The sequence below is a fragment of the Camelus dromedarius genome, chromosome 1, assembly GCF_036321535.1.
Source record: "Camelus dromedarius isolate mCamDro1 chromosome 1, mCamDro1.pat, whole genome shotgun sequence".
Classification (NCBI taxonomy): Eukaryota; Metazoa; Chordata; class Mammalia; order Artiodactyla; family Camelidae; genus Camelus; species Camelus dromedarius.
In genome coordinates this window covers 104,870,851-104,896,003 of record NC_087436.1, presented here as the reverse complement: position 1 = coordinate 104,896,003, position 25,153 = coordinate 104,870,851, and the positions used below count along the sequence as shown (strand labels likewise).

The following is a 25,153-nucleotide window of genomic DNA, read 5'->3' as shown; positions in this document are numbered from 1 at the left end:
GAGTTTGCTCCATTTTTTTAAATCCCTACAAAATTGCCACACGATATAAAAAAAAGTCAAACAATGTAGATTTGTATAAAACAAAAACAGAAGCCCCTCTCTCCTAATCCTTCTTTAACAGTGAAGACAAAATGTTAAAAGCTTGGTGTATATGCTTCCAGACTTCTCCTTGGCATAGACAATATTCATTACACATCTGTCTGCCCATACACATACACATTTCCTTTCCAAAAAGCTCCCATAGATTCTGACCTGCAACTTTTTTCCCTTATGAATATAATTTACTTTTTATTGAACTATAGTTAATTTACAATATTGTGTTAGTTTCACGTGTACAACAAAATGATTCTGAGATATATGTATATGTATACATATACATTCATTTTCCGATTCTTTTCCATTATAGGTTACGGCAAGATATTGAATATAGTTCCCTGTGCTGTACAGTAAATCCTTGTTGGTTATCTATCAACTTTCTTTTTTACATTAACCACATACCACGAATACCCATCCATGGCAGTCAGAGGCTCATTCTTTCTAAAGTTTCCATAGTATTGCATTCCATAGCAGTGATGTTTTCCCAATCAGTTTTCTACTTTTAGACTCAGGTTGCTTCCAGTGTTTTTGTTATAACCAACTACACAGCCATGAACATCCTTGAGCATTTCCCTCTGCTCGTTTGTTGCGATGGATCTGAATAATAACACCATTTTCCACCAGGAGTCTGGAGATCTCATTTTGGATTTTCCCTTTGCATAGTTGAGAGATGAAATTCATCCTACCCAACACTTAGACAGGATAAGAACCTTGTCCCCTGGATTCAGTACGCCCTGCAGCACTCAGATGGAGTTGCAAAATAAAGCCCACTCCTATTTCTTCGTATATTTACTTTTAAATGCATATTCATCTCAGATGCCCCTTTCTACACATTATGAGCAAAGAGACATTAACATTTTATTAACAGTTCATCCCAGCCTCACCTGCTCTGCCAAAGACATAACTAAGATGATCAGTTTTGCCTGAGTACCCACGGACATGGGCTTTGTGGGCTCAGAGGAGAGAAGAGACTCCAAACCAAATGAAGCTCCAAATGAAACACTTGCCCTGCTGACCTCTGGCACAGAACCCCAGAAATCATTAGCCGGAGTGCCCATGTAGCTGGGACTGCTGGACGATATGGAGCAGCAGGGGAATCCTTACAAAGCTCAAATCCTTAGCGTGCACACACACAAGACTGCAGACTGAAACGCAGGCAGGTTGAAAAGCCTGCATTATTTCTTTTACCCATTAAAATTCTTAACTCCCCTCAAACATTACCAATCAGTATTTCCTCTGCAAAAGAATCTAGACAATTTTCTGCACTAGTGAATATAACAATAAAATTATAATAATTCTAAAGGAAAACCACTCATTTTGCACATTCTTGAAAGTTCAAATTCCAAATGTGGCACAAAATCAAAGCTCTAATGCCACTGGTGATCTTGTAAAACTGGCAATTTAAAAATCAGTTTACCAAAACTGTTCATTTCACCCATCTGGTTTAGCATATGCATTTTTTTCTAGTCGATCTGTAACTAAAAAACATGCCTTGTTTATGGAGATTAATGATATACCAAAAAACAAACAAAGTAGAAGTAGGAGCCATTTTCCCATTTTCCTTTCTTCCTGCACCAGAAGCCAAGGAAACAAAAGGCACCACCACTGATCAACTCTTGCTATTTTCCAAGTAGCCCAGCAGTTTCTATTTTGCTGTTTTTTCTTTTTTTCCAGCCATGCCATAAGGTCATTGTATGTGCGCTCTTCATTAAAAGAGGCAAAAAGCAGAAAATGAGCAGGTAGTCACATACTGAGGAAGCCAGAGTCGAGTCTGATTGAGAATTCAGGAGGAGAAAGGCAGACTCTTTCCTTGGGAGGGGAACAGGACATCGATAGGAAAGTCATTTTTCGTTCCAAGCTTCCAAAAGGTGTAATGCAACCAGAGTAGAAGTTTGAAAGGCGGGGCGTGGAGTGAAAGGAGAAAATATCATTTAACCAGAAGAGGGAAGATCCTCACTACGTTTCCTAGCCTAAAAAAGCAGGGCACATTCTTCATTTGCATTCTGACTCAGTGAGCCCTGCTGGGTTCCTGAGACCTCAAGAGGTGGCTTACTTCTCTCTCAGAAGTAAACTATTCACAGGGAACTATATTCAATACCTTGTAATAACTTTTAATGAAAAAGAATATGAAAATGAGTATATGTATGTACATGCATGACTGGGACATTGTGCTGTACACCAGAAATTGACACATTGTAACTGACTATACTTCAATAACAAAAAAGAAGTAAAATATTTGTACTTTTCTATACTGTGCAGGTTTTCTGGTTTTAAACACGTAATTTCTCTCCCTCCCTTCTCCACTCCCTCTCTCCTTCCCTTTCTCTTACTCTCTCTCTCTCTGTATTTTTTTAAATGGTAATATTTGCTTTCTTAAATTAAGACAAAATGAGATAATAGTCCTTCAATGAACAAGAGTAAACATAGCTACGAAAGGACACAGTATCCTGGCATTATTATATAACATCATTGTGTTTCTATCTTTTCCGTGCTCTGCATGCTAGTCTCCAAATAAACAGTGCAACTGTTGGCAAAAATAAGAGTTAGAAACAAGCTAGAATGACCTTAGTGCAGCCAGCAACCCCTCAGCACATCATGCAGAGGACCCCGGTCCCCTGCACTCAGCTCTCCGAGGCCCGGGGCAGAAGTCAGGCTGTGGTCCTGAAGAAGCAACGCAGATGGTCTCAGCCCTGGGAGTCCAGGCCTCAGACTTGGCCTCCTCCCGAGAACCATCTGCGGGCAGATCCCAGCCGTCCTGTAGCCACAGTCACCAGCTCCCGTGGGCTCAAAGGGGCCCAGCCCAGCATGAAAGGAAGAAGGGGAGTACTCAGTTCTGGCCTCGGGGCAGATGTCCGGTGGGGCGGGCTGGCCGGCTCACCTGTCTCGCTTACCTGGCCCTCCTGCCTTTGAGTCCCACATGCACCTGAGCCTTTGTGTTCTTGCTCACTCCTTCCTACCACTGCCAGCTCTCTGGCCAGAGCCCTGCCTGGCACTGCCATTCCTACAGCCTCTTCCCAGCTCAGTTCCCACCACCTCTCTTCCCAGATGCCAAAGCCCTGATCACAAGGTTTTGGAATTCAAAGGGTTCCATTTTGACAAGAAAGGTGTGACAGGAGAGTAAAAGAAACAGCCAGCACACCTCTTAAGTGATGAAAAAGCTTGCATACTAAAAGACTCCCATCCTTGCAATAGAAAAAGCCCAAATGCTAATAGGGCAATTCCTATGCTCTGACAGGAGCCATTTTCCTAGGGAATTGGCAGTTCTCCAGGAAACAACAGAGAGGTCGACCCATCAGTATGCTCCCCCTGAAGTCTCGAATGTGGGGTCTTGTGTTGGATGCCACCCAGAGCCTAGAGAGCGGTGAACTTCAGGACAGAGCAGCACGGGAGAATTCCTGGACCAAGCAAGGAAATCAGGATGCTGAGCCGAGGTTCCGTAATGCCAGGGGGCAGGACGAGCGCGCCGCACATCTATGTGCACCACAGCCGGGTGCCCTGAGGAGGGCTACCGTCTTTAAAGCAAAGGCGTGCTGGCTCTGGATGGCGGGGAACAAGTCCTGTGACACTTCAGAGTGGGAACCACCAGTGGGGACAGCTGCATTTCACACTGGCTTGGCGCATCAGCTGTCAATACGTAAAAAGCCTCCCCCCTCCGCACACGCGGCCCTTGGCAGAGAGTCATGTGTGGGCCGGTCCACACTTTTCATTACAGTGGCCCCAGGGCCCAGCGCAGGGCTTGGAGGCACTCAATACATGGGTGCCAAGCTGGGTTTGCATGTCCCTTAGGGCTGTTTTACACCTGGCAACCTGTACACTTCAGCAACAAGGCTACAGATACATGAAAGCAAGAACCATGAGGGCTGAATTTTGGGAATTCTTTCATGATGGGTGTGCAGAGACTGAGAAGGATTCTGGTCTGCTTTTGTTGATGAGAGAGGGTTGGTTGACAGCATCCCGACTGACCTGGGAAACAGGACTATTTTGTAAAGGTGTTTTCAGAGCCAGGATGGCAGCTCCTGAGGTGGAGCAGGCTGAGGAAGTGTGTGAGAAAAGAGAAAAATGTATCAGTCTGGATTGGCGTCATGGCGTGGCCAGCGCAGACCTTGTATCTCCTGGAAGTCAAGTTCCTTGTTCTTTCAGTGGTTCACAGACGCCCAAGAGATGCTTTTAGTGCTTACAATGGGATCACGTATTCATTTGGAGTGTGTTCAGTGACTCAAGAATGCTTATTGAGGGTCTTCAACAAAAAACCCCTGGATCCTGTTGCTGTCTTTGAAGATGTCTAAGCCTCACTATGGGATCAGACAGGCAAATCAGTATTGTAACGCAGTAAGACCGGTCCTGTTAAAGAGAGACCTACAAAGTGGCAAGGAGAGCCTGGGAGATGGAGCCGACTGCCTGGGGGGGACAGGAAGGATGATGCAAGGAGGCAGTAACTGAGCTTGGACTTGGAGGCTGCCCACAGGGCAGGCAAGCCGAGGAGCGTGGGAGAGTGAGGTGTGCTCTCTGAGGGGAGTGGTGCAGAAATGTGCAGTGAGGGTCACACGGAAGAAGGACTGATAACTAAGCAGCTAACAGATGCCCAACACCACTGCAGACACGGTGCAAGAACAGGAAGTGTAAGGGGATATGCACACTTCTTGCACGACCCTCAAAAAGCTCGACTGAGCAAGTGACAGACACACAGAGGATCAAAGAGCTACAACTCAAGGCAGACGAGATGAGCTCTATTCGAGCGACCCTATCTCTTATCTCTGCAGGGTACCTTTCTGTCCATGAAGCTCTTTCACAGATGCTGTCACTTCATGAAAGCATTATGTTCTTAATTCCTATGAAGCCAGACTTTCCCTAGTCTGTAAATTACAAACATAAATTACACTCCACACCCGTGAGGATGGCTACTATCAAAACCCCGGAAGGTAACAGGTGTTGGTGAGCACGTGGAGAAGCAGGAACCATTGCACACTGCTGACGGGAATGTAAGATGCTGCAGCCCCTATCGAGAACAGTACAATGGTTCCTTAAAAGATTAAACCCAGAACTACCAGATGGTCCAGCAAGTCGACCTCTGAGTATATATCTGAAAGAATTGAAAGCCAAGTCCTGAAGAGATACTTGCACACATGTTCAAAGCAGCACTATTCACAATAGCCAAGGGGGGAAGCAACCCAAGTGTCCACTAACAGATGAATGAATAAACACAATGTGGTAGATGCATCCTGTGGAATATTATTCAGCCTTAAAAATGAAGAAGATTCTGTGCTCGCTTCGGCAGCGCAGACACTAAAATTGGCACGACACAGAGAAGATTAACGTGGCCCCTGCACAAGGATGACACACAAATTTGTGAAGCATTTCGTATTAAAAAAAAAAAAAGATGAAGATTTTTGATGCAGGCTACAACATGGATAGACCTTGAGGACTTTATGCTAAGTGACATAAGCTAGTCACAGAAAGACAAATACTATGTGGTTCCACTCATATGAGGCACCTTGCTCATCAGGTTCATAGAGACAGAAAGGAGAATGGTGGTTCCCAGGGCCTGGGGGGTGGGAGCAGGATGGGGGTTTGTGGTTTAATGAGTGCAGAGTTTCAGTTTTGCAGGATGAAGAAGTTCTAGAGACCTGATTATGCAACAATGTGAACGTACTTAACTCTACTGAAGGGCACGCTTGAAAATGGTTACAGTGGGGAATTTTACGTTATGTGTCTTTTACCACCGTTTCTTTTTTTTTTTTTTAATTGAAGTATAGTCGATTTACAATGTTGTGCTCATTTCTGGTGTACAGCATAGTGATTCAGTTATACATATACATATATATTCATTTTCACATTCTTTTTCATTATAGGCTATTGCAAGGTACTGGATATTGTTCCCTGCACTATCGTGCAGGAACTTGTTGTTTCAAAAAACATTTTTTAATTACAGGCCTTCAAAAGTGAGGGTGTGAATATTGGGCAATTCTTTTTTGTAGTAGAAAAACAGAGCTCAGTCTTTTGGGAACAATGGACGTGGTGGCCACTCCTGGTCTCACTGGGCTAGGATGCAGAGGACACTCCCACTGGTTGTTGAGAAAGCCCAGGCTTCTAACTCTCCACCCCCTGCAACGCTCTCACAGCTCCTTTGAAGCGCACTGTTGGCTTGGAACGGGAGCAGTGATCCATCTAAAACCACACAGCATGGGGAGAAAACACTGAAGCCTGACACACGTACGCGTAGCCGCCTGGAAGTGGGATTGGCCAAATACGTGATGCGATGCGGCCAAGAAAACGGTGTCTCTGTGGCAAAGAAGCAGAGATCACAGGCCACTGTCTCACGCTGTCATATATGTGTATTTTTTAATGCCTGCAAAAACTAATTCCACCAATTAATTCCCTTTGTGAGCACTACGGGACCTGACATTTTTCCTTGCACTGAGCCTAAGTAACTCTCATTGAAAACACAGCCGTATCTTTGTTCTCTCCTGGCTCACAGGGACCACTTAGTCAATACGTGTTTAGAGTGAATGAATGGAAGGTTGTGATGTGAGCGACTTAAGGAGCTGCTCACATAGTTAAATTCCTTATCTGTTACTGCGCCCACTCAGTTCCTACAGCAGACATTCCAAGCAGCCAACATCTGATACTTGGGTCCGTTCTTGTAGCTCAGCTCAGATACGGGAAATGTAATACGATGAGGGTGTTCTAGGAAAGTCAGCAGGACCAAACAGCTCAGGCCAGCAGCAGAAAACATGATGCGAACATAGTTCCTATTGACTCGAGTGGCCCCAAGCCCTCCAAAGCCGCTAGACACTCACGGCAAGATAAACTTGGAAGAAAAGGTATGTGAGGCACCAGGAATAGACACACAGTCACACCCGTCTGACTACTACTCTTTTTATAGGAGACCAGAGTAAAGATATGTAAATAATGTAAACTTGTGAAGTTTTTTTTTTAACTCTCAATTTACAAAATCAAATTTTCTGCATTTTTCTCAGGACTGTTAGAAATGGGGCACAATGTGTGACACCACTCTCCAGGGTTAGCCAGAGGACGCTATGATAGCGCCACGCACGGGCCGTGTGCCAGTGAGAGATGAACTGCAATGAGGAGTGAGTGCCTTATCTCTGCAGAAGGTTCCCCAGTCCCTATGGATGGGACTGGTAAAATAGGGGCTGAAGGCAGAATGGGGGCCTGAGGTGGGCTCTGGAGATCTGCCTACCCTTCTTGCCCTTCCGCTCGGCCTGCTCCTGGGCCCCAGGAAATGGTAGGAGAAGAGGAAAAGAGGTGGCTGTGTGCCCAGAGACATAGGCCCCTCAAGGATACGTTTGTTGGCACTGATCTAAGCAGACTTGGCACCAGAAGGACTCAACTGGCTGGCTGGGCACCAGCCGTGGGCCCCAAAGTGGCAAATCTGGCTTTGAGCCCCATCTCCCATCACGGATGGGGGCCCCCCCGGAAGTCAAACAGAGGGCGTTTCTGTGCTGCAGTGTGACAGCTCCAAGGCATTGCAGCCCAGGAAGCCTTCAGGTTTGAGGGCTCCTGATCTGGGTTTTTAATTAGCTCCCTTTCCAGGCTTCCACAGAGAATAAAATCCTTCTAAATTCTTATAAGCAAAACTTCTGAGCTATAAAGATAACATGAAAACACTTTTTATCGAGAGTATTTGCTTTAAAAAGAATGTTTTGTGAGAATGATTCACTTCTGTTCCCAATCAGCAAAACTGTATTTAAATATATCAGAAATCTCATGAAACCAGTGCTGAGGTGGATGTGGTTTTAGCCCGTTTAGCCTACCCTCTCCAACATGCATCTCCTTCTTCTGTTCGCCTGTCTCAGGGGGCAGCCCCGCCACCACCCACAAAAACCCAAGAATTTTCTCTGCCGGGTAATAAGAATATAACACTTACACAGCAGTGATTCTCAACTGGGGGCGATTTGGCCTCCTTGGGGACACTTGGCAATGTCTGGAGACATTTTGGGTTATCATACTTGAGAGGGGGAGCCATGGGTGGGTAGTGAGTGCTGCTGGCATTCAGTGAGTAGCGACCAGAAGTGTAGCTAAACATCCTATAATGCACAGGACAGACCTCTCACAATGACGAATTACCCAGTCTGAAATGTCAGTGGTGCCAAGGTTGAGAAACGCTGCTTACATCGAGTTTACTAAGTGCTGATACTCGTCTAAGTATCAATTCATTTAATCCAACACTAGGAGAGAAGGACTATTAGAACTCCCATTTTGCAGATGAGGAAACTGAGGCTCAGAGAAACAAGGTATCTTGCCTAAGATCACACAGCTAGCAAGGGCTAAGTGAAAATCGGAACGAGGTCACCTGGCTTCAGAGGCTATGCTGTCCCCAACTCCATGTGGCCTCCCTCACCGGGATCCAGGCAGTCATGAAATCCTTCAGAGCCAACCCCTTTACATCCCTGGGCTCCGTCTCCATCACTCTGTCCCATTCAAGCCTGCAACCTCTCCTCCCTGGACCATGCAGTGGACCCCTGTGTCCGGCTCCACACCCCTCTAGTTCATCTCCCTCAACCTCCCTCTGCTGCCAAGGGTGACCACAAAAACCCAAATCTGATCATGCCTCTATCCCCTGCTTGAAATCCTTCAGCGGGTCCCTGTCACCTACAAGGGAAAGCCAAAATTTTCCAGGATGGTGTCTGAGCTCTAGTCAGAATCGTCACTCTCCAGGCCCTTTCCTGCTTCCCAAACCCCTTGCACATCCTGAAAAATGCTGTGCTCTTCCCGGCTCTCTGCCTCTACTCTGCCTGGAATACCCACCCCCACCTTGCTTATCTGGCAAACACCAACTGACTCTTCAAGAACAATCCTAGTGTCAACCTCCTCCAGGAAGCCTTCCCTGAATACCTTAGTCTTCCAAGTCAAAGTTCCCACTCTCTTCTTTGGTGCCTTTGCCAATTACTCCCACAGCTTTTATTTTTTTAAAAAAATGCATTACCATTTTCTTTGCTTTCAAGTCTATCCCTCAAGGGCAGAAAACTTGTATTATTTTACTTATCTCTGAAGTCTAGCCAAGTAACCGAGCAGTCACCCAATAAATATCAAATGAACCAGAAGTGAAATATCTTGTATGGCTTGAATTCTTACAAGACGGGGTGAGGGTAAGTCACTATCTGCAAAGAGAGTCTATCTTGTTGGACACTGCTGTTCTTAAGAAGTTCTTATTTGAAGCAGAAATCAGTTTCTGCATGGCCTTGTCTCAAGGATCTGGTCGCATGCAGAACACAGGCTGCCGCTCACCGATCATTGTCATCACCCTCCTTATCATTCCCTTCCCCAGGCAGAACATCTCCAGGGTTTCTCTTCCTAACACATTGTTTCACAATCCTTCATGGTCCTACAGTGTGTACTTAATTATTCAGCAAACCTAAATCACAATGGACTTAAGGAGAAGCTGGCCACATCTGGGATGTGTACGTAGATTCCTGAGATGCTGCTTAAAGTGAACTTCAAATCAGGGGTCTCAAGTTCACATGCCTGAGGGTCCAGGCAGGTAAGAGCCATAAATGAAGTAGGCAGGCGGGGCTGTGGATGGACGGGGCTGTGGATGGACAGAGCATGCCTATACTGACCATTCAACCTCTGGGATTTTGGCCATGTAGGAGTGGACGCCCAGTGTTGCCAGATCTTTGGATTTTTTGAGAAAAACTAGAAATTTGCATTTTCATATAAGCTTTTAGATACTGGTAACTCTTTTTTTTTTTTTAATTGACAATAATATTTATGCCAAAGCAACCACACTTGGGGGCCAGCTCTGGCTGCCAGCTGTTCATCTGTGGCCTTGGCTTTAAATGAAGAATTTCTCGAGTGATTCCTAAATTTAAGTTTTTGTATTTAGTGTCGGAAATGGGCACGGAGATACTGAGAGCCGTGGACATACAAGGGCAGAATTTAAATCTGAAATGAAGCTAGAGCACCAGGGTTAAAAATAACTTCGAGGTAAAAATCACCAAAGAGGGCTAGGAAAAGCAGAAACGCAGGGACCTTCCTTGCCAGGGTCCAAAGGCAAGGCGCAGACTTAATTACCTGTCACCAAACCCATCTCCAGCAGGGCCCGGAGCAAGCTCTGGTGCTTGTCTTTCAGCTCCTTCTCCCAGGGGAAGGCTCTGCACGTCGAGGGCCTCCCGTACCTGAGTGTCAGGTCCAGGTAGGAATTCCGGAGGTCACCTACAGGAAAGGGAAGCACAAGATACCATTCCCCTTAGGAGAGGGAGGGTCTCCCCTCCTTAAACCCCTTCCTCTTAGAGGAACTAGAAATCAGAGCTCAGACTTAACGTTACTGGATGTTGGTTTGAGTGCATCAGGGATTTGAAATTGGCTATGATGCCTCTGCCTTGAGGTCACAAATTCAAAGCCATGTCCAAGGGAAATGTGCCAAAGTTGCTGATAGCTGTTGAATAATTCTACAGAACGAGCAGCTGGCCTCGGATGGGCCCCCAGGAGGCCAATATCTAGGCCATTTTGTTGGCAATGTGAATCGAGGAGCAAAGCACAGGGACCCCCAGGGAGGCCAGGCTATAGAAGATGTTAGGAAAGTCTTCCCAACGCCACCAAACCAATCAGTATGCAAGACTGGCCTTCAGACTCTGGGTACCTCTCCTGAAATTGCATCAGCTATCAAAATCAGTTTCTTTCCTGTTTGGGATATTACTATTCCTATATATCTCCCCCCTCTTCTGACAGCATCATATTTTCTGGATGATTCAGCGGTGAGAGTGGCAGCTGGGGGACCAGTATAGCCTATTCTTAAATTAAATTGCAGAAGTGCTGCTTTTCTTCACTGACCTACCACCACCTCTAATCACTTCCCAGGACTGTTTTATGTGAATCTTATCGGGATGGGGTATATTCAAGACGTATCCATCCCTCCCTGGTCTGGGATGGGAAGTTCAGTTCTGGAGACGTTGAGACATTTAGGCAGGACAGAAATACTCAATTCTCTTTTGCTGAGATGGAAAAGGCCCCACAGGAATTTCTCTTCCAGAAGGAACATATGTGAGTAACTCTAGGGCCACCATATCATGCAAGAAGATCTATAACCAGAGACATTCATAAGTGCTAGATCCAAGCCGGAACATTGGAAGACAAGACGGGATGAGTTTTATAACAGACACACACTCTGTATGAATGAAAGGCTGTCCGTGCAAATATGGGCAGATATGAAAGCAGTCAATTTGAAATTCATTCCTTCTGTTGAAAAATTACCAGTGTCTTCCAGAATGAGTCAATTTCAAGGATTAAAAAAAAAAAAACAAAAAACCCAGCCCCAAACAACAAAGTCATTGTTCAACATTTCTGAAAGCTAATATTCAGATATTAATGGTCCAAGACAAAAGTGCACCGATGGGGAAATACTTTTGATGATTAATTTATTTTCCAATTCATTTTTATTTTCTTAGACTGGCCTAAGATCCTATTACAGATGGGCATAATGCAATTTGAGGCTCAAAACACTCATTTATATTCTTAAACTAAATCACGGCTGGTTGAAGCCACGAGGCAGGTTTGGATTCTCGCTGGCTGTTGGTCTTATTGGAATTCAGGTGGAATGCAGATACCTTCATCTGCATCCATCTGGGGAGGTCACACTTGTCCTCACCGGTCAAGTCACATATGTTCTATTTTAACTCCCCTGAAAGAAGCCAGATGTGTTGCTACAAATGACCAGAGTCAAAAATTGCCCACCTGAAGTTCAATACTTACATGCTTCTTGTCTCCTGGTCCCCTGCTGTACCGTGGATGTGTACACAGACACTATTTCTTGAACCTCTGCACACCTTTCATAATATAAGTTGATTTGTTCAGCAAGTTGCTTTTCAAGGAGCGGATTGAAAATCTACAAGAGGGCAAGAAAACAGAATGAACAACTGTCATCAAACACCCATGGATACCTATGAGGCTACGTTCAGGTGGATTTCCTCCTCTCACTGATGTTACCAGGTGGTTATTTGTACACAGGTCACCCACCCTGGATTCTCAGGGGAAGGGTGTTACTAGTAATTCAAGGATATGCAGGCTCAGATCTCTTCCCTCCAGTTTCTTTTTGTAGCCTCTTCCCTGCAGAGCTTCTTAAGTTGTCAGGATTTCCCAGAGACCAGGCCTTCATCCTTTTCTTTTCCCCACCACTGCCTGCTGTCCCCAGAAAATGATAGTTATTTCCCCTGAGTTCCCAAAGGAATGCCAAGTCTACTGATGCTGCGTATGCTGCCTGGAAGCCCTCCTCCCCTTTTTTCTGCCTCGAAGGCTCCTACCTCAACCTCCAAGAGCCAAATCCCAGTCCATCACTTCAGGGCAGCCTCCTTAACAGCCCACCCCACCAGCACACATGTACCCAGGCAGACAGTGGCACCTCCGTACTCCCAAACACTGTGCTCGAGTCTGAATTAAAGCACATACCCTATTCTTTCATGAGTTACCTGTTTGAGACACAGACAGGGAGCCCCTCAAGAACAAAGGCCTTACCTCAACTCGATTTTCAGTGCAAGCTGTGACCCACTACAGGGTCATGAAATTATTTCAGTGGATTGTAACCAACAGTGATTTTAATTTTTATAAAGCAGAACACAAAATATTAGAGTACACTGAACATAGCAAGGGCACGTATACTTAGTAAAACTTTTGTTTCAGTTTTGTGTTTTATATATACGTATGTGTGCATGTATATATGTGCGTATGTACGTGCATGTGTGTGTGTATGTGTGTATTTGTATATTCATATGTATGTACTGCTAGAAATGCTAGAAATAGATTTCTGGGAATCACCTCCAAAAAAACCTTTGAAAACCACCACCTTAATTCATTTGGATGCCTCAGCATCTCTCACAGAGCCTGGCACATAGTAGTTGCTCTTTAAGTACTTGCTGCACAAATGAATAAATGAATTTCATTTTTTCCTCTTACAGAGGTCTCTTAATAGGGGCTCCAAGATGACTCATGGGTGATATGGTGCCTCATTTTCCAAATGACTTTGCTGAGTAACTCCTGCTTTTCTCAGAAGAAACCCCACGAGTTCACGGGAATGAAACAATGCTCCTTTTTCCTGTATCTGGTGTTCTAACCAAGGCAAAAAAAAGCAACTGCGTTGAAGTTTCTCTCTTGGGGCAGCCCTCCTCTACCTGCCAGCCCCGCCAGAGCTGGCCTGGAGACCTGGACGGTGCCACCTCATTTGTGGCTGGGTTTGGATGTGCAAATTCAGTTCCGAACACAAAGCCCTTTACGATCTCTACCACCGCAGCCAACCCACCAGTGGGAGCCGAAGGCCTGCATTTCTGGAGAGAGCAGTCAGCGGAACCAAGATGCTAATTTGCTGGAGTGTCTCCTCTTCTGATACTTTAAATAATAGCATATAAAAGAAGCTTTACCAAATAACTAAGATTCTCGCTTTTCATTAGCTTAATCACTGGATAGGCAACAGCCCGATAAAAATCTACTCTATAATTAAGCTACTAGTTATTAAAACAGAGGAAGTAAATGGTTTCCATTTTATGAGTACTAAATGAGCCAAACGTTCACACAAATCTATTATCACATTTGCTGGGGGAAAAGTCTCCATATTAATGATATTTGGTGACAGAGCCAATGCGAGGTCCAGCTAGGATGAATCTTTTGTTTGCAGAGGGCTGCAGGTCCCTGAGCCACACGCCCATCACCCACGAGCACCCGAGAGCTTCCCGGCCCCCTGGGCTCACCTGTGTCAGGCGCAGAGCGTGCAGACGGTAGTACCTCAAAGGTCCAAAAAACCCTTCAATGCCAGCCACATATCTGCTCCCTCCAATAATGAAGTACCCAGCGGTGTCATTATAATGGAAATCCTCCCGGAAACTAGAGAAGAACAAAGGATTAAGAAGGCTCTGGGTTTGAACCAAAGTTTTTTTAAAAGAGACTCTTTCATTGACACTCCTTGAATTAAAACCCCACAATTTCCGCAAACCCTTCACTCTTGAGTTCTAAAAGATGAGACTAAGGTGCAGTCAGGCAGACTTGGGCTAGGATCCCAACTCTGCTGTTTACCAGCTGTGTGACCTTGGACCAGTTGCTCAACCTCTCTGAGTCTGAGTTTTCTCATTAGCAAAATGATAATTCCTCTCTTACTAGACTGGTAAGAGGATTAAGTAGATGTAAAGTCTTAGAGCATCGAGCATAAGTACTCAATACTTGCTGGCTATTGATATTGGTGAAATTGTTTGGAATCATTGGAATTATTTGGAATTGCTCATCTTAATTGGAAGTATTTTATTCTAAAAGGGAAAAAAGAAAACTTGGTGAATGGACAGAAGATGGCTGTGGAGGAAAATAAAAACACACCCTATTAGATAAGAACTGAGGTCAAATTCAGAGTTAGGAGAAGGAGGCCACAGCAGAGCCAAAGGGCTTGGCCAAAGACAAGAGGCCAGCACGGGTGATGTGTTGGAAGCCCGCTTTGTCCTGAAAGACTTGAAGGATCAGAAAGGAAAATGGAGGGGAAAGAAAAGCTGGCATGAATAAAATTCACGAGGTTGTTCCCTGTAGCATTGTTTACGTTCACAAAAGAGTGGAAAACCCAGGGGTCTGTCGACGAGGACTGGTACCCACACGCATCCGATGGGCCCTGAACATGAGCTCTTTCAAACATAGCTTAAAAAAGGACAAAGGGCTCCGTGTACTGAGCTGCAGAAAACTCTAAAATACATTGTTAAGTGAAAAATCAAAAAATGAAAGAGCAGAACAATGACTACACTTTTTATCCAAGAAAGAGGAGAATGAATTTTTTTATTTTTTGTATTTGAATTGAAAAATTCTGGAAGTATCTGTACGAAAGTAATAAAAGTATTTTCCCCATGGTGTGGGGGGGGTAGAGGGTGGAGTGGACGGGGACAGAGCTGGAAACAAGACAACTAACTGTATACCTTTTCACAGAGGTTTGATGTTTTAAACCTTGTGCATTTATTCCCTATTTAGAAATTAAAATAGGAATGGGTGGACGAGCGACCATCAGAGCATATGTGAACAGCAGGGTTGGAGGAGGTCAAGACAGGGATCAAGTGAAGAGCCAGGCAAAAACAAATGAGCCAGGGAGCGCAGGGGACAGATGGAAGCAACAGGAAAGAACATAACAGGTCAGGTATCAAAGAGTGACGGGCCAGGTGACACGGACAGGGACAGAGCAGCTGCCAGTGGTCAGATCAGAGAAGCCAGGCAACCTGGGTTATCCCAGGAGAAAGGATGGACTGACTGTTAGCCAGAAACCCGACCCTTAGCAGGTGCTCCTGGCCAGAAGAAGACCAAAAGGTGAAGAAACGGGCACTCTGACAACATCAACCGATGGCAGCAAGAGGGAACACTTAGGGGTTCGCTGTCTGCAATGGCAACTAAAGTGGAAAAGAAATGCTTTATCTCCTATGTTTCTTTTTCCAGAATCTCAGGCTTGAAGGGCCACGAGAAGATAATGACCTCCTCCCTTGTCTGCAGGTGGGACCACAAAGTTACAATTTCTGAGGGCTGTGAATTGACTCTGTTTTTCAAGATCTGCGAAAGATTTGAACATTCCAGCTACACTCACGAGGAAATAACCCGGGACTCGGTGGACACAAAGTGATGCTTCTGAGGCGGAAGTTCTAGTGACGGAACGCCGCTTCACCAACTCACCAGCTCACCTGGGGGCCCATCCCTGCGACATGCTGGATGCTTGCCAGCTGGAGGCAACTCTGGAGCCTTCGTCTTCTAATTTTTAAAAGGAGACAATAATAGTACCCATCTATAGGGTTTGGGGGAGGATTAAGTAAGCTGATATTTAAACAAAGCATTTAGAACACTGCCTGGCATACAGTAGACGCCATATCTATTAACTCCAGTTATTATTATTAGTTATTATTATTATTAACCTAGTCCCCTCTTGGATTTTAGCTGTGATTTCTTGAGTTGAGTGCTTAGCAAGAGTAAGATGTGTTTGTTCCCAAGCCTCTCTGTTGCCAATTGTACAGTCACTGTAACCATACGCTTTAATTAAATCTTATGTAATCCAATAAAATATGGATGGAGAAGAAAGAGATGTTCATTCTATAAAAATTAAGTTGAATATTTTGGGTGGACTCAGCAAAGAATGGTAACTGAAAAACTGTTATGGAATTAGGACAGCTGGAAAGGCTGGAAAAAGAAACTGAAGACACCTAGGTGGATTGGGTAGTTTCACAAGTGCCTTCGCTTTCTTTTCATTTGGGAGAAATAGAAATTGGGTACCGCTTACGCGAGAAAGGTCACAGGGAACTCCAATCAGCAGATCCAGACTCAAAAGCAAGGCCCTATCTGGAAAACAAATGAATGTACATTTCCTTTTTTTAATTAAAATGTTTATGGAATCTTTTTTTATGGATCTTTGCTTTAACTGAATTTTCAACTAATTAATCCATTACTTGTTCCTTCCGGTCCTAGACTGTGATTTTTTATCATTGTTCTAATAAAACTGATAGAGCTTCCCAGCTGGGCCTCCCTCTACATCGGTGCCTCCACGTTTTTCTCCTCTAGAATTCTCAGTGGCTGCACCAAGACTGCAAGAGATTCCTTGTACTGTGCATCGTTTGATGGTTATCAGTTTCGAGGACATAAAAAGCTGAGCTAGATGGTTCAAGAGCCCAAACTGGTCCCCTTCTCAAGGCTCTGACATGCTGGCAAACTATCTTTACTCTTACCTGACGTGGGAGAGTGCCCTGGTGCGTTACTGTGGAGGACCAGCAGTGGGAAAGAACCGCTTCCATCGTTAAAAAGGCCTCGCTCAGAATTAGGGAACAGCTTTGGCTCGAGGGTTCTTTAGGGAAACTTAGAGCCTCAATTTAGCTGTCCCTCTCATCCCTTAAAGTAATTTTCATCTTAAGTGTCACTTCCCCAGGGCCTGGTCTAAATTCTGGCCTCTTTGTTATCTTCTCAGGCCAACCTACATTTCCTTCCCTGCATTCACCTCAACTCATAACTTTAAATTTACTTGTGGATGTATTTGTATAAGATCTATCTTCCTTCCGCTAGATTTTTTAGCTCCATGAAGGCAGGGATTCTTGTTGCTCATCGTTTTATTCCCAGAGTCCTGCGCTGTGTCAGGCACATGGTAAAGGTGTTGGATGAATGAATATATACTGGATGGATGGATGGATGGATGGATGAACGCAACACACGCAACACACGCTACACAGGTCTGCAGCTGTGATTGTAGCCTTTCATTGTGTGCAGCCCTGCACCTCTGAGCACTTAATTACTCATCTTCCTACACCACCTTTGTGGGATAACAGCTGTCATTATGTTCACACAACAAGAACAAATAAAAAGAAGAATTAAGGGGCTTTCCTTGGAATACCTATAACCATCTGAAATATTTGATGTTCAATGCACTGACTTGGCCCACTCTGAAATCTCACTGCTGAACGAGAGTCCAAACATCTAACCAGGGGAAGCCCAGGTGGGCCCCATGTTAATTCTTCAGCTGTTCTACTGATGGAAGGGGCCCCAGGAGTACAGGATGGACAGCTGAAGTGGTGGTGAGGGGCACTCTTGGGCCTGGGGACTACCAGCGTTACCAGGCGAGGAATCACTGCAAAGCTTTCACTGGAATATCGAATTGGTATGTACCTGAATGTCAGCTCTGATCTCTGGAATCTTATGTGAGCATATTGATTCTGTCTTCACTTAAAATTTTGTGATTTTGTTCATCATGGATTCTTTACATTAATTTTGAGCTTTAAAAATATTGTATGAAATGTTATTTATCATGGCCCCTGTTATGAGTTGAATGGTACACTCCCCCCAAATTCATATGTTGAAGTCTGAACCCCTAGTACCTCAGAATGTTACATTATTTGGAAATAGGGTCACTGTAGATGGAATTAATTAAGATGAGCTCAAACAGGGAGGGGGTGGAGGGATAAACTGGAGGTTCAGGATTTGCAGGTACTAACTATATATAACAGATAAACAAGGTTCTATCATATAGCACAGGGAACTATATTCAATTTCTTGTAGTAACCTATAATAAAAAAGAATATGAAAAGGAATACATATATGTACAACTGAAACATTATGCTGTACATCAGAAATTAACACATTATAAACCAACTATACTTCAATAAAAAAAAAGTTATTTAAAAGTGAGATCACACTGGAGTAGGATGGGTCCTTAATTCAATATGACTGGTGTCCTTATGAAAAGAGGACATTTGGACAAACACAGACACTTTCACACGGAAAACGCCATGTGAAGATGCAAGGTTATGCTGCCACAAGCCAAGGAAGGATCAGAGGCTGGAGAGGGGCCTAAAGCAGATCCTTCCCCAGAGCCTTGGCAGGGAGCACGGCTCAGCTGACACCTTCATCTCAGGCTTCTAGCTTCTAACACCACCATAAATTTCTGTTGTTTAAGCCAGTTTGTAGTACTATGTTCTGGCAGCCTTGGCAAGCTAATATAACTTCTGAGATTTCCTGGTGCCTGCCTCCTTAAATTTTATGCGGAGGGCATATGTCTCACTCTCGCCTCACCAAGGTCCCAGCCCTCCATCCTGCTGTGATCCACTCCACTCCTGCCAGCACCTGCATTTCTGGGGTTTAAGAGGAAAGGAAGCCCTTACATAGAAAATGAAAAAGAGCTTATGAGATTCAATTGGTTGTCAAAAATGGCCTTAGTTGGGGTGGGTGTCAGGGGAGAAAGGGAACAATATTATTTTAGACTTCACCTTCTGAAGTCTCAACTTCTGGGGCAGAAGAGGGCACTGGAAGAGATTTCCAAAGGGGTCACACATCATCTGTTTCTCCAAAGCAAATTCCCAGGCCTTTCCTAAGCTCCAACTCTTCATCAAAGGCCCTATGGCCCCTGTTCTGTAACAACACTCATATCTACTGAACTCTTTCTGACCGGTCTAAGTCCACCAGAGTTAAAGGCTTCTGCTCTGTTCTTAGACTTCAGCCTCAATGCTTCAATACAGCTATCAAGTCACCCCCGACTTTCTTTTTGCAGGCTCAGGAATAACACTTCTTTAGCCTTTCTGGAAACTTTAATCCGGTCTATGTGCCCAGGGCCTAAAAGAAATTGTTTGACTTAAATGTAAACAGAAATGACAGGGGAAAAAATGTAGAGAATATGCCCCCCTTATACCCTGTCATCACCTCCTCTTGGCTTTCTTTTCTTTAAAATTTCCTTTTTAAAGAAAATTTGGATTGTGTGGGGACTCTGAGTGAATGGAGCCTGTTTGGAGAGACAGTTATCTGCTTGGCATAGTGAAATGATGAAAGGATGGAGGAATGGAGGCCCCCCTCTACCAACCAAAGTACCCAACAGTCCTGATACATTCTTCTAAATTATGCATATGAAACTGGTAATTATTGTTTCTGTTCTTTAGATTTTTTGGTAAGCATCTGACCATAGATAGATAGATTGATACAGATATAAATAGATATATATCTATGATAAGGTATACTGAGTTCCTAAAGCAAGCTGCTCCATGGTTCTGCCACTATAAGCCCACTCTCACACGGGATGTAGAAGTCAATTAAAAAATGATGACATGCAAGCAAGAGACCCAGTTCTCAGTTTCTGTAACTCTCGTAGAGAATCATTGTACAAGGATGAAAAGTTAGAGCAACATCAATAGTTGCATTCATTTCAAATCTAGATTACAAACATAAATACGAAGGCAGTCTGCTTGTTCGTTTTATACTAAGCCATAGTTACCAACTCTTCTCCATAAGCAACATTAATCCTTTGATTTATTTTTCAGAATCCTTTGTAGAAGGTACTTTTCAAAGAAAATGAATTATACAGAGCCATGCAAGGAAGAATGTACAATGAGACCCAGAGAGAGAACTAGTTTCTCTTGCTTAGAAAAAAAGATTGTGGAAGAAATAGTTTGTGGAAGTTTAAAAAAGAAAAAAATGTATAAAGGTTAGCTACAGGGCAGACTAGTTATCGTCCAGGCTTAGAAAAGCTGAATAAGGAGGCGGGAGAACCACAGTGTGGGGTGTGGGTATGAAGGTTCCCTAACCCTCATCCAGCAAAATTTTGAATCCAAAGAAAAATCACACTTACTTGATGGTCTGATTATGGTGGTTTTTCAAATCCTGTCCAGCGCTGGTGGTAACTACTATCTATGTGGGAGAGATACACAAGGATCAGTTATGTCTCAACACCCCACATCAGAAACACAGTCCTGGGTATCCATTATGCGTAAGTGTTCCTCCTGATCAGTTTCCACAAAAAAATTAAATTAGCAGTTTTCTAGCCCTGTGTACATTCTTCTCCAAATGACTCGATGTGATAAAAAGATCTATAATGCAATTTCCCCACAGTGGGCTTCAGACACTTCCCAACTACAAGCCAAAGGTTCACTCACTGGGTGTATTCATGCCTGAAAGCTGGTTACATAGCAAAACAAGGAAATGTGTAAGACGCTGCAAGGGGTTTTTCAAATTTTACTCTGATTCCATGAGAGCCTTAGGGTGAAAAACAAGACTGGCGCTGAACGCTCTTCACGCACTGCTGTTTCCCGCCCTCTCTCCCTCCGCACTGAGATTCATCACTGTCATTTCGATGGTGACAGTGTTTTCGTCGCCAATGTTGTTAGCTGTCACGAATCCTTCTTGTGTCTGGGACAGCAACATGAAAGCCCCTGGGGTGAAGGGGTTCCTTCAGCTCCCCCAGCGCTCGCACAGAGCAAGTGTTCAGGAAACATGTTCTGGCTTAAGTAGATTCTCAAAGAACTGGCGCCAACACTGTGTGTCCAAGACAACCTAACCCAGAGGAACCAACCCGGCTCAGCCATAAGCAACATGCTGGTTCGGAGAAGAAAATGACTCAGACCAGCTGTTTCTCTAAACCAACTATTTACTTTACATAGATCTGTCTATATAGTCGAAGCGATGAATACAGTAGTCTCACCACAGAGCTGGATTTTGTGTAGAAAAACAATAAGTACTGTTTTGCAATCTACGTGTATTAGGGAGACCGGATGGGATGGAAGGAAAGAAGGACAAATGGCAAAGTCTACAAAAGAAAAATCTACATTTTTTCCCACCCCTCTGTCTCCCTAATCCTTCTCTCTTGCTTTACCTGATCATGTACTCTGCCATTAAATTCATCTCTTTAATGAAAGGACAGCTTTAACTTACTCTTCTGCTCAAAAACCTTCGTTGATGCCATACTGCCTTGCAAGTAGAAATTCAAATTCCATGATACTCAAGATTCTCCACATTCTAACCCTAAGACATTTTTTCTTCTATTAGTGTTCTACAGTCTGCAAATTTCTACTCCAGACTGGTTTATCTGCTAGCCCCCAGTGATGTGTTAAATGTCCCCTCCTTGTTCCTCCATCTAAATTCTGCCCATCTGTAGAAACCTTCCCTATGAAAGCTTCCCTGAGCATCCCAGCAGGAAGTGCTGTCTCTTTTTCTGTGAATCAATATGAGTCATTCGGCAATTAAGTACACCCTATGACATCCCGTCACCTGCTTAACGTGACTTTCATAAAAAGTTTGTAAGCTCCTTGAGCATACTGCCTTGCATACAGCAGGTGCAAAATAAGATCTGTGATTTGCTCTGGTGATTTGATACCTGTCTAAGTGACCCACGGTACTGAGCTGACCTTAAGAAAAAGCAGCAACCGAACTATAATGCCATCATAATCCGCAAGTCAGCGAGAAGCTAAAACACAGGCAACAGCAATGTCACCTAACATCATTTAAGGAAACAAACACTCAAAAAATGCCAGCTAACATCTTACAGACTCCTCTCAGGAAAGCTATAAGGACCGACCTGATTTCTTTTTTCTTCAGAAAAAGGAAATGTGATAAACCTAACCACCGAGGGAAGTCTGTGTATTATCTAATGCACACAACAAACAAAACGTCTCTTCCACTTTTCTTATGGGAAAATCACAAATCAATATGGAAAGCTGACGAGAAAATAAAGCAACCACAAAAAACATAGCATACTGACATCGCATATATCAAGAAATGGAATTATCTTCAATTATGACAACAGATTTGCCCATAATCCATAAAATCTGTGTTACGAGAGCTTGAAACTGTTATGTGTAGCATTTTATGGTACAAAGTAGATAAAACCCTCCATCTTACCAGAATTATCACTTAGGTTTGTTGGTTATTATTTGTCTGTTTAATGTCAAGCATAAGCAATTGTTTTCACTGCCAAAAACAATCAAAGCATTTCTTGGCTGAACTAACCAATAAATTTCCTGTAAAAAAAGTTGTAGATTTGATAACACTATATAAATATGGCCAAGGCTGTTTTAACATTTATCTCCCTAATGCCTAGCTAGCTGGGAGACAAGGCCTGAATTGCTCGGAAAATTGTGGCTATATAGCTGGCTATATTATTTACTCATTCACAGTATAGTTGAAAGAAGCACTTGAAAAGTTAATTAAATGGGATAAGAGTTTTATGATTTAAACTTCCAGCTATAAAAATTTGATTAAAAAAAGTGTATGGTTGTAAAAGTTTATCAGTTACCACAAATTTGTTTTTGCAGATTTCCTAGCTCCCTGACTTTACAGCAATGCTCCACGTTAAGTGATGATGCTGACGTGATTCGCCGGGGAGCGAGCCTCCAGTACCTGGGCGCCGTTAAAAGAGATATCCAGGCGAAACCACTCCTTCAAAGGCATGGTGAATTTTGTTTTTACTGCAAGGTCTTCTCCTTTGACAAGATGCATTTGAATATGCAAGTGGCCTGAAAGAAAAATTAAAGCAGGTAAAAATCACCCAAAAAAAAAAAAAAGTACTTAAGAGTGATTGAAGTGGTTACAACTTTCCAACAATTGTCCTAAAAGGCTATGAGACTAGGTCCCATTCCTTCTTCCTTTATCAACTAACCAAAATCAACCAACCAAACAGACATATGAGTGCATTCCTCTATAAATAAGATGTTTGTTTTAAGCTTCCAGGAAAGAAGTTTAACTTGAAGCCCATACTTGTAAACCATCACTCTCATTGACCTGCCATGCTGAGAACATCTTCCTTACTCTAGACAGACGTTATCTGTCAATAGACAGAGTATAAGAAAATTACACTATTGTTCTAAAGGTTTTGTTTCGTACTTACCCTCTTCAGTAAGAAACACAGAAGGTGTGCCGTACATCTCATTAGAATCAACAAAGTACAGAATCCCACAGAGGTTGGCTTTGCAATAATGGAGTAAATAAAGCCACAATGAAACAGTAAACCTATAGGAGTGAGGGGGGAAAAAATTCTGCAGATTGATATCATCCAAGAACAGGTAATTACAGCTAACAACGACTGAGTAAATTGTTTTCTTTCCAGTGAAGGGATGAATATGCCTTCATGTTCATCATGGGAGATCAGCTTGCAAAGCTTGATTTTTGAGATAAAGGAGGTAGTTATAGTAACTGCAAAAGACAGGAGTTAAGCATCATTGTACAAAACAAGCAGACATGGTACCTTGCACCACAAACTCTGTGCCTCTCTAAGAATCACACATGCCTGCCATTTGAATTCTTGATTAAGGCTTATAAAGCCAGACTCAGGAAAAAAAATCTGGATTTTAATAAGAGGTGATTTGATAAGAAGCTATTCTAATTTCAGTGATTAAAAAAAAACATAATTAGGGCTTTTTGAGCAATTTTGTGTCTTTCAAAGATAAAAGCCCTAAGGCAGAAAAATGTCATAATCTGCAAATGGCATCACTATAGGCTAATCGGGACACAGAGATCCTATTTTAATGCACACATTAGGTTGTTCAGTATCACAGTTCTGGCTGACCAATGTGGAACAGCTACTCTAATTGTTCCATTTCTGGGCTAGGGCTATTTTAGTTGAAAAAAAATATTGTCCATCTGTGATTTGTGGAGTCAGGATAAAACAACAGTAGTCAACTCAACTAGGACACATTGAACCAAGCTATGTGATCCATCAATCATTCGACAAATATTTGCTGTTTGAACACTTGCTTGATGCCACACATCATGCTAGTGACCAGCAGTTCAAAGATGAGTTGGGAGTCATTGCATCTTGCATGTGAAGTATGAATCAAGGTCAAGACCAGTACAGAGGATGCCCTCCATTATCCAGTCACCAACTCAAAGTTTGGGTTAAAGTGGCAGTAGCCAAGTTCTCTGGGGATACATCCCAGCAAGACCTTTAGAATATTCTGGGCTTTATAATATGGCCTCCAAATCGGTGGTGAGATATGCAAACAGATGGTGCCACACAGCTCCCTCCTGACCCAACCAGCTGAGCAAGCTCATGAAGATAAGTTATTACAAGGAAGCTTAGCAAGAACATACGCTTAGTAAAGTGACTCAAGATCTTTCTACAGCCAGCAGCATGGGAAGATTTAAATCACTCTGCTAAATCCATCCAGTCTGAGGTGAACCAGGAACCATTTTCAGCATCTTCAATTCAGCAGAAGGAAAAAAATATATATCTGGATTTTGCTGAAATCAATGGAGGAGATCAGAAGCTGTGAGATTTCAAGCAGTTCATCCAATCTTCCAAGACAGAACAGGTAAAGCAAAGGCTGCAATCGGGCTGGGCTGTGGCTGGCTGCACCCGCCACCTTGCAAAGCCTCAGGCTCCAACACCTGCCTCCCCTACTTGGGTCATTCCTGGAACCAACGTATGAAATCTGAAGCTAATTGAGGATTGCTAAGTGCAAGAATAATTTCAGAGAACTTTGAGGTTTTCGGGTCCACAAATTCTGCCTAAGCTGAGTAGATCTCAACATTTTCCTGAAGCATATTACAAAGGGAAGTCCTCCTAACTGGCTCCAGTAGCCTGCTCTAGTCCTTGGATAAAAAGTGAGCCTGCCATCCCACCGACCCCCTTCACCAGCCCCTGCTTACACTGGGTAATCTATCCGCTGGCGTCGGGTGGCCTCCAGCTCTCGATTCTGAAATCTCGGAAACTTCTTCACGATGCCTGTGTTTTCTCCACTGGAGGCATAGAGAAAGCCCAGGAGGGTGACCACATCTGTGAACATCAAGATGGCTGCCTTTTAATTATTTTCAGAAAAACACTGCTTCCAACATCACATTCTTCCTGGAAACCTCTGCCTAGCTCCTA

General features: G+C 43.6%; 1 protein-coding gene and 1 non-coding gene across 2 annotated transcripts in view; one reads left to right on the top strand and one right to left on the bottom strand.

Moving 5' to 3' along the window:
* SEL1L3 (SEL1L family member 3) overlaps positions 1–25,153 on the bottom strand; it is a 97,851-nt gene that overhangs the window by 48,209 nt on the left and 24,489 nt on the right. The window contains exons 3-9 of the mRNA XM_031436439.2: positions 24,934–25,060; positions 23,174–23,295; positions 22,687–22,802; positions 20,144–20,202; positions 13,794–13,926; positions 11,809–11,941; positions 10,132–10,272 (exon numbers count right to left, since the gene is read on the bottom strand). Of these exons, the coding sequence (XP_031292299.2) occupies positions 10,132–10,272; positions 11,809–11,941; positions 13,794–13,926; positions 20,144–20,202; positions 22,687–22,802; positions 23,174–23,295; positions 24,934–25,060 (831 nt within the window). The remainder of the gene's footprint in view (positions 1–10,131; positions 10,273–11,808; positions 11,942–13,793; positions 13,927–20,143; positions 20,203–22,686; positions 22,803–23,173; positions 23,296–24,933; positions 25,061–25,153) is intronic.
* Positions 5,356–5,462, top strand: LOC116149156 (U6 spliceosomal RNA). The gene has a single exon (XR_004132787.1). It is a non-coding gene; the product is annotated as a U6 spliceosomal RNA (small nuclear RNA).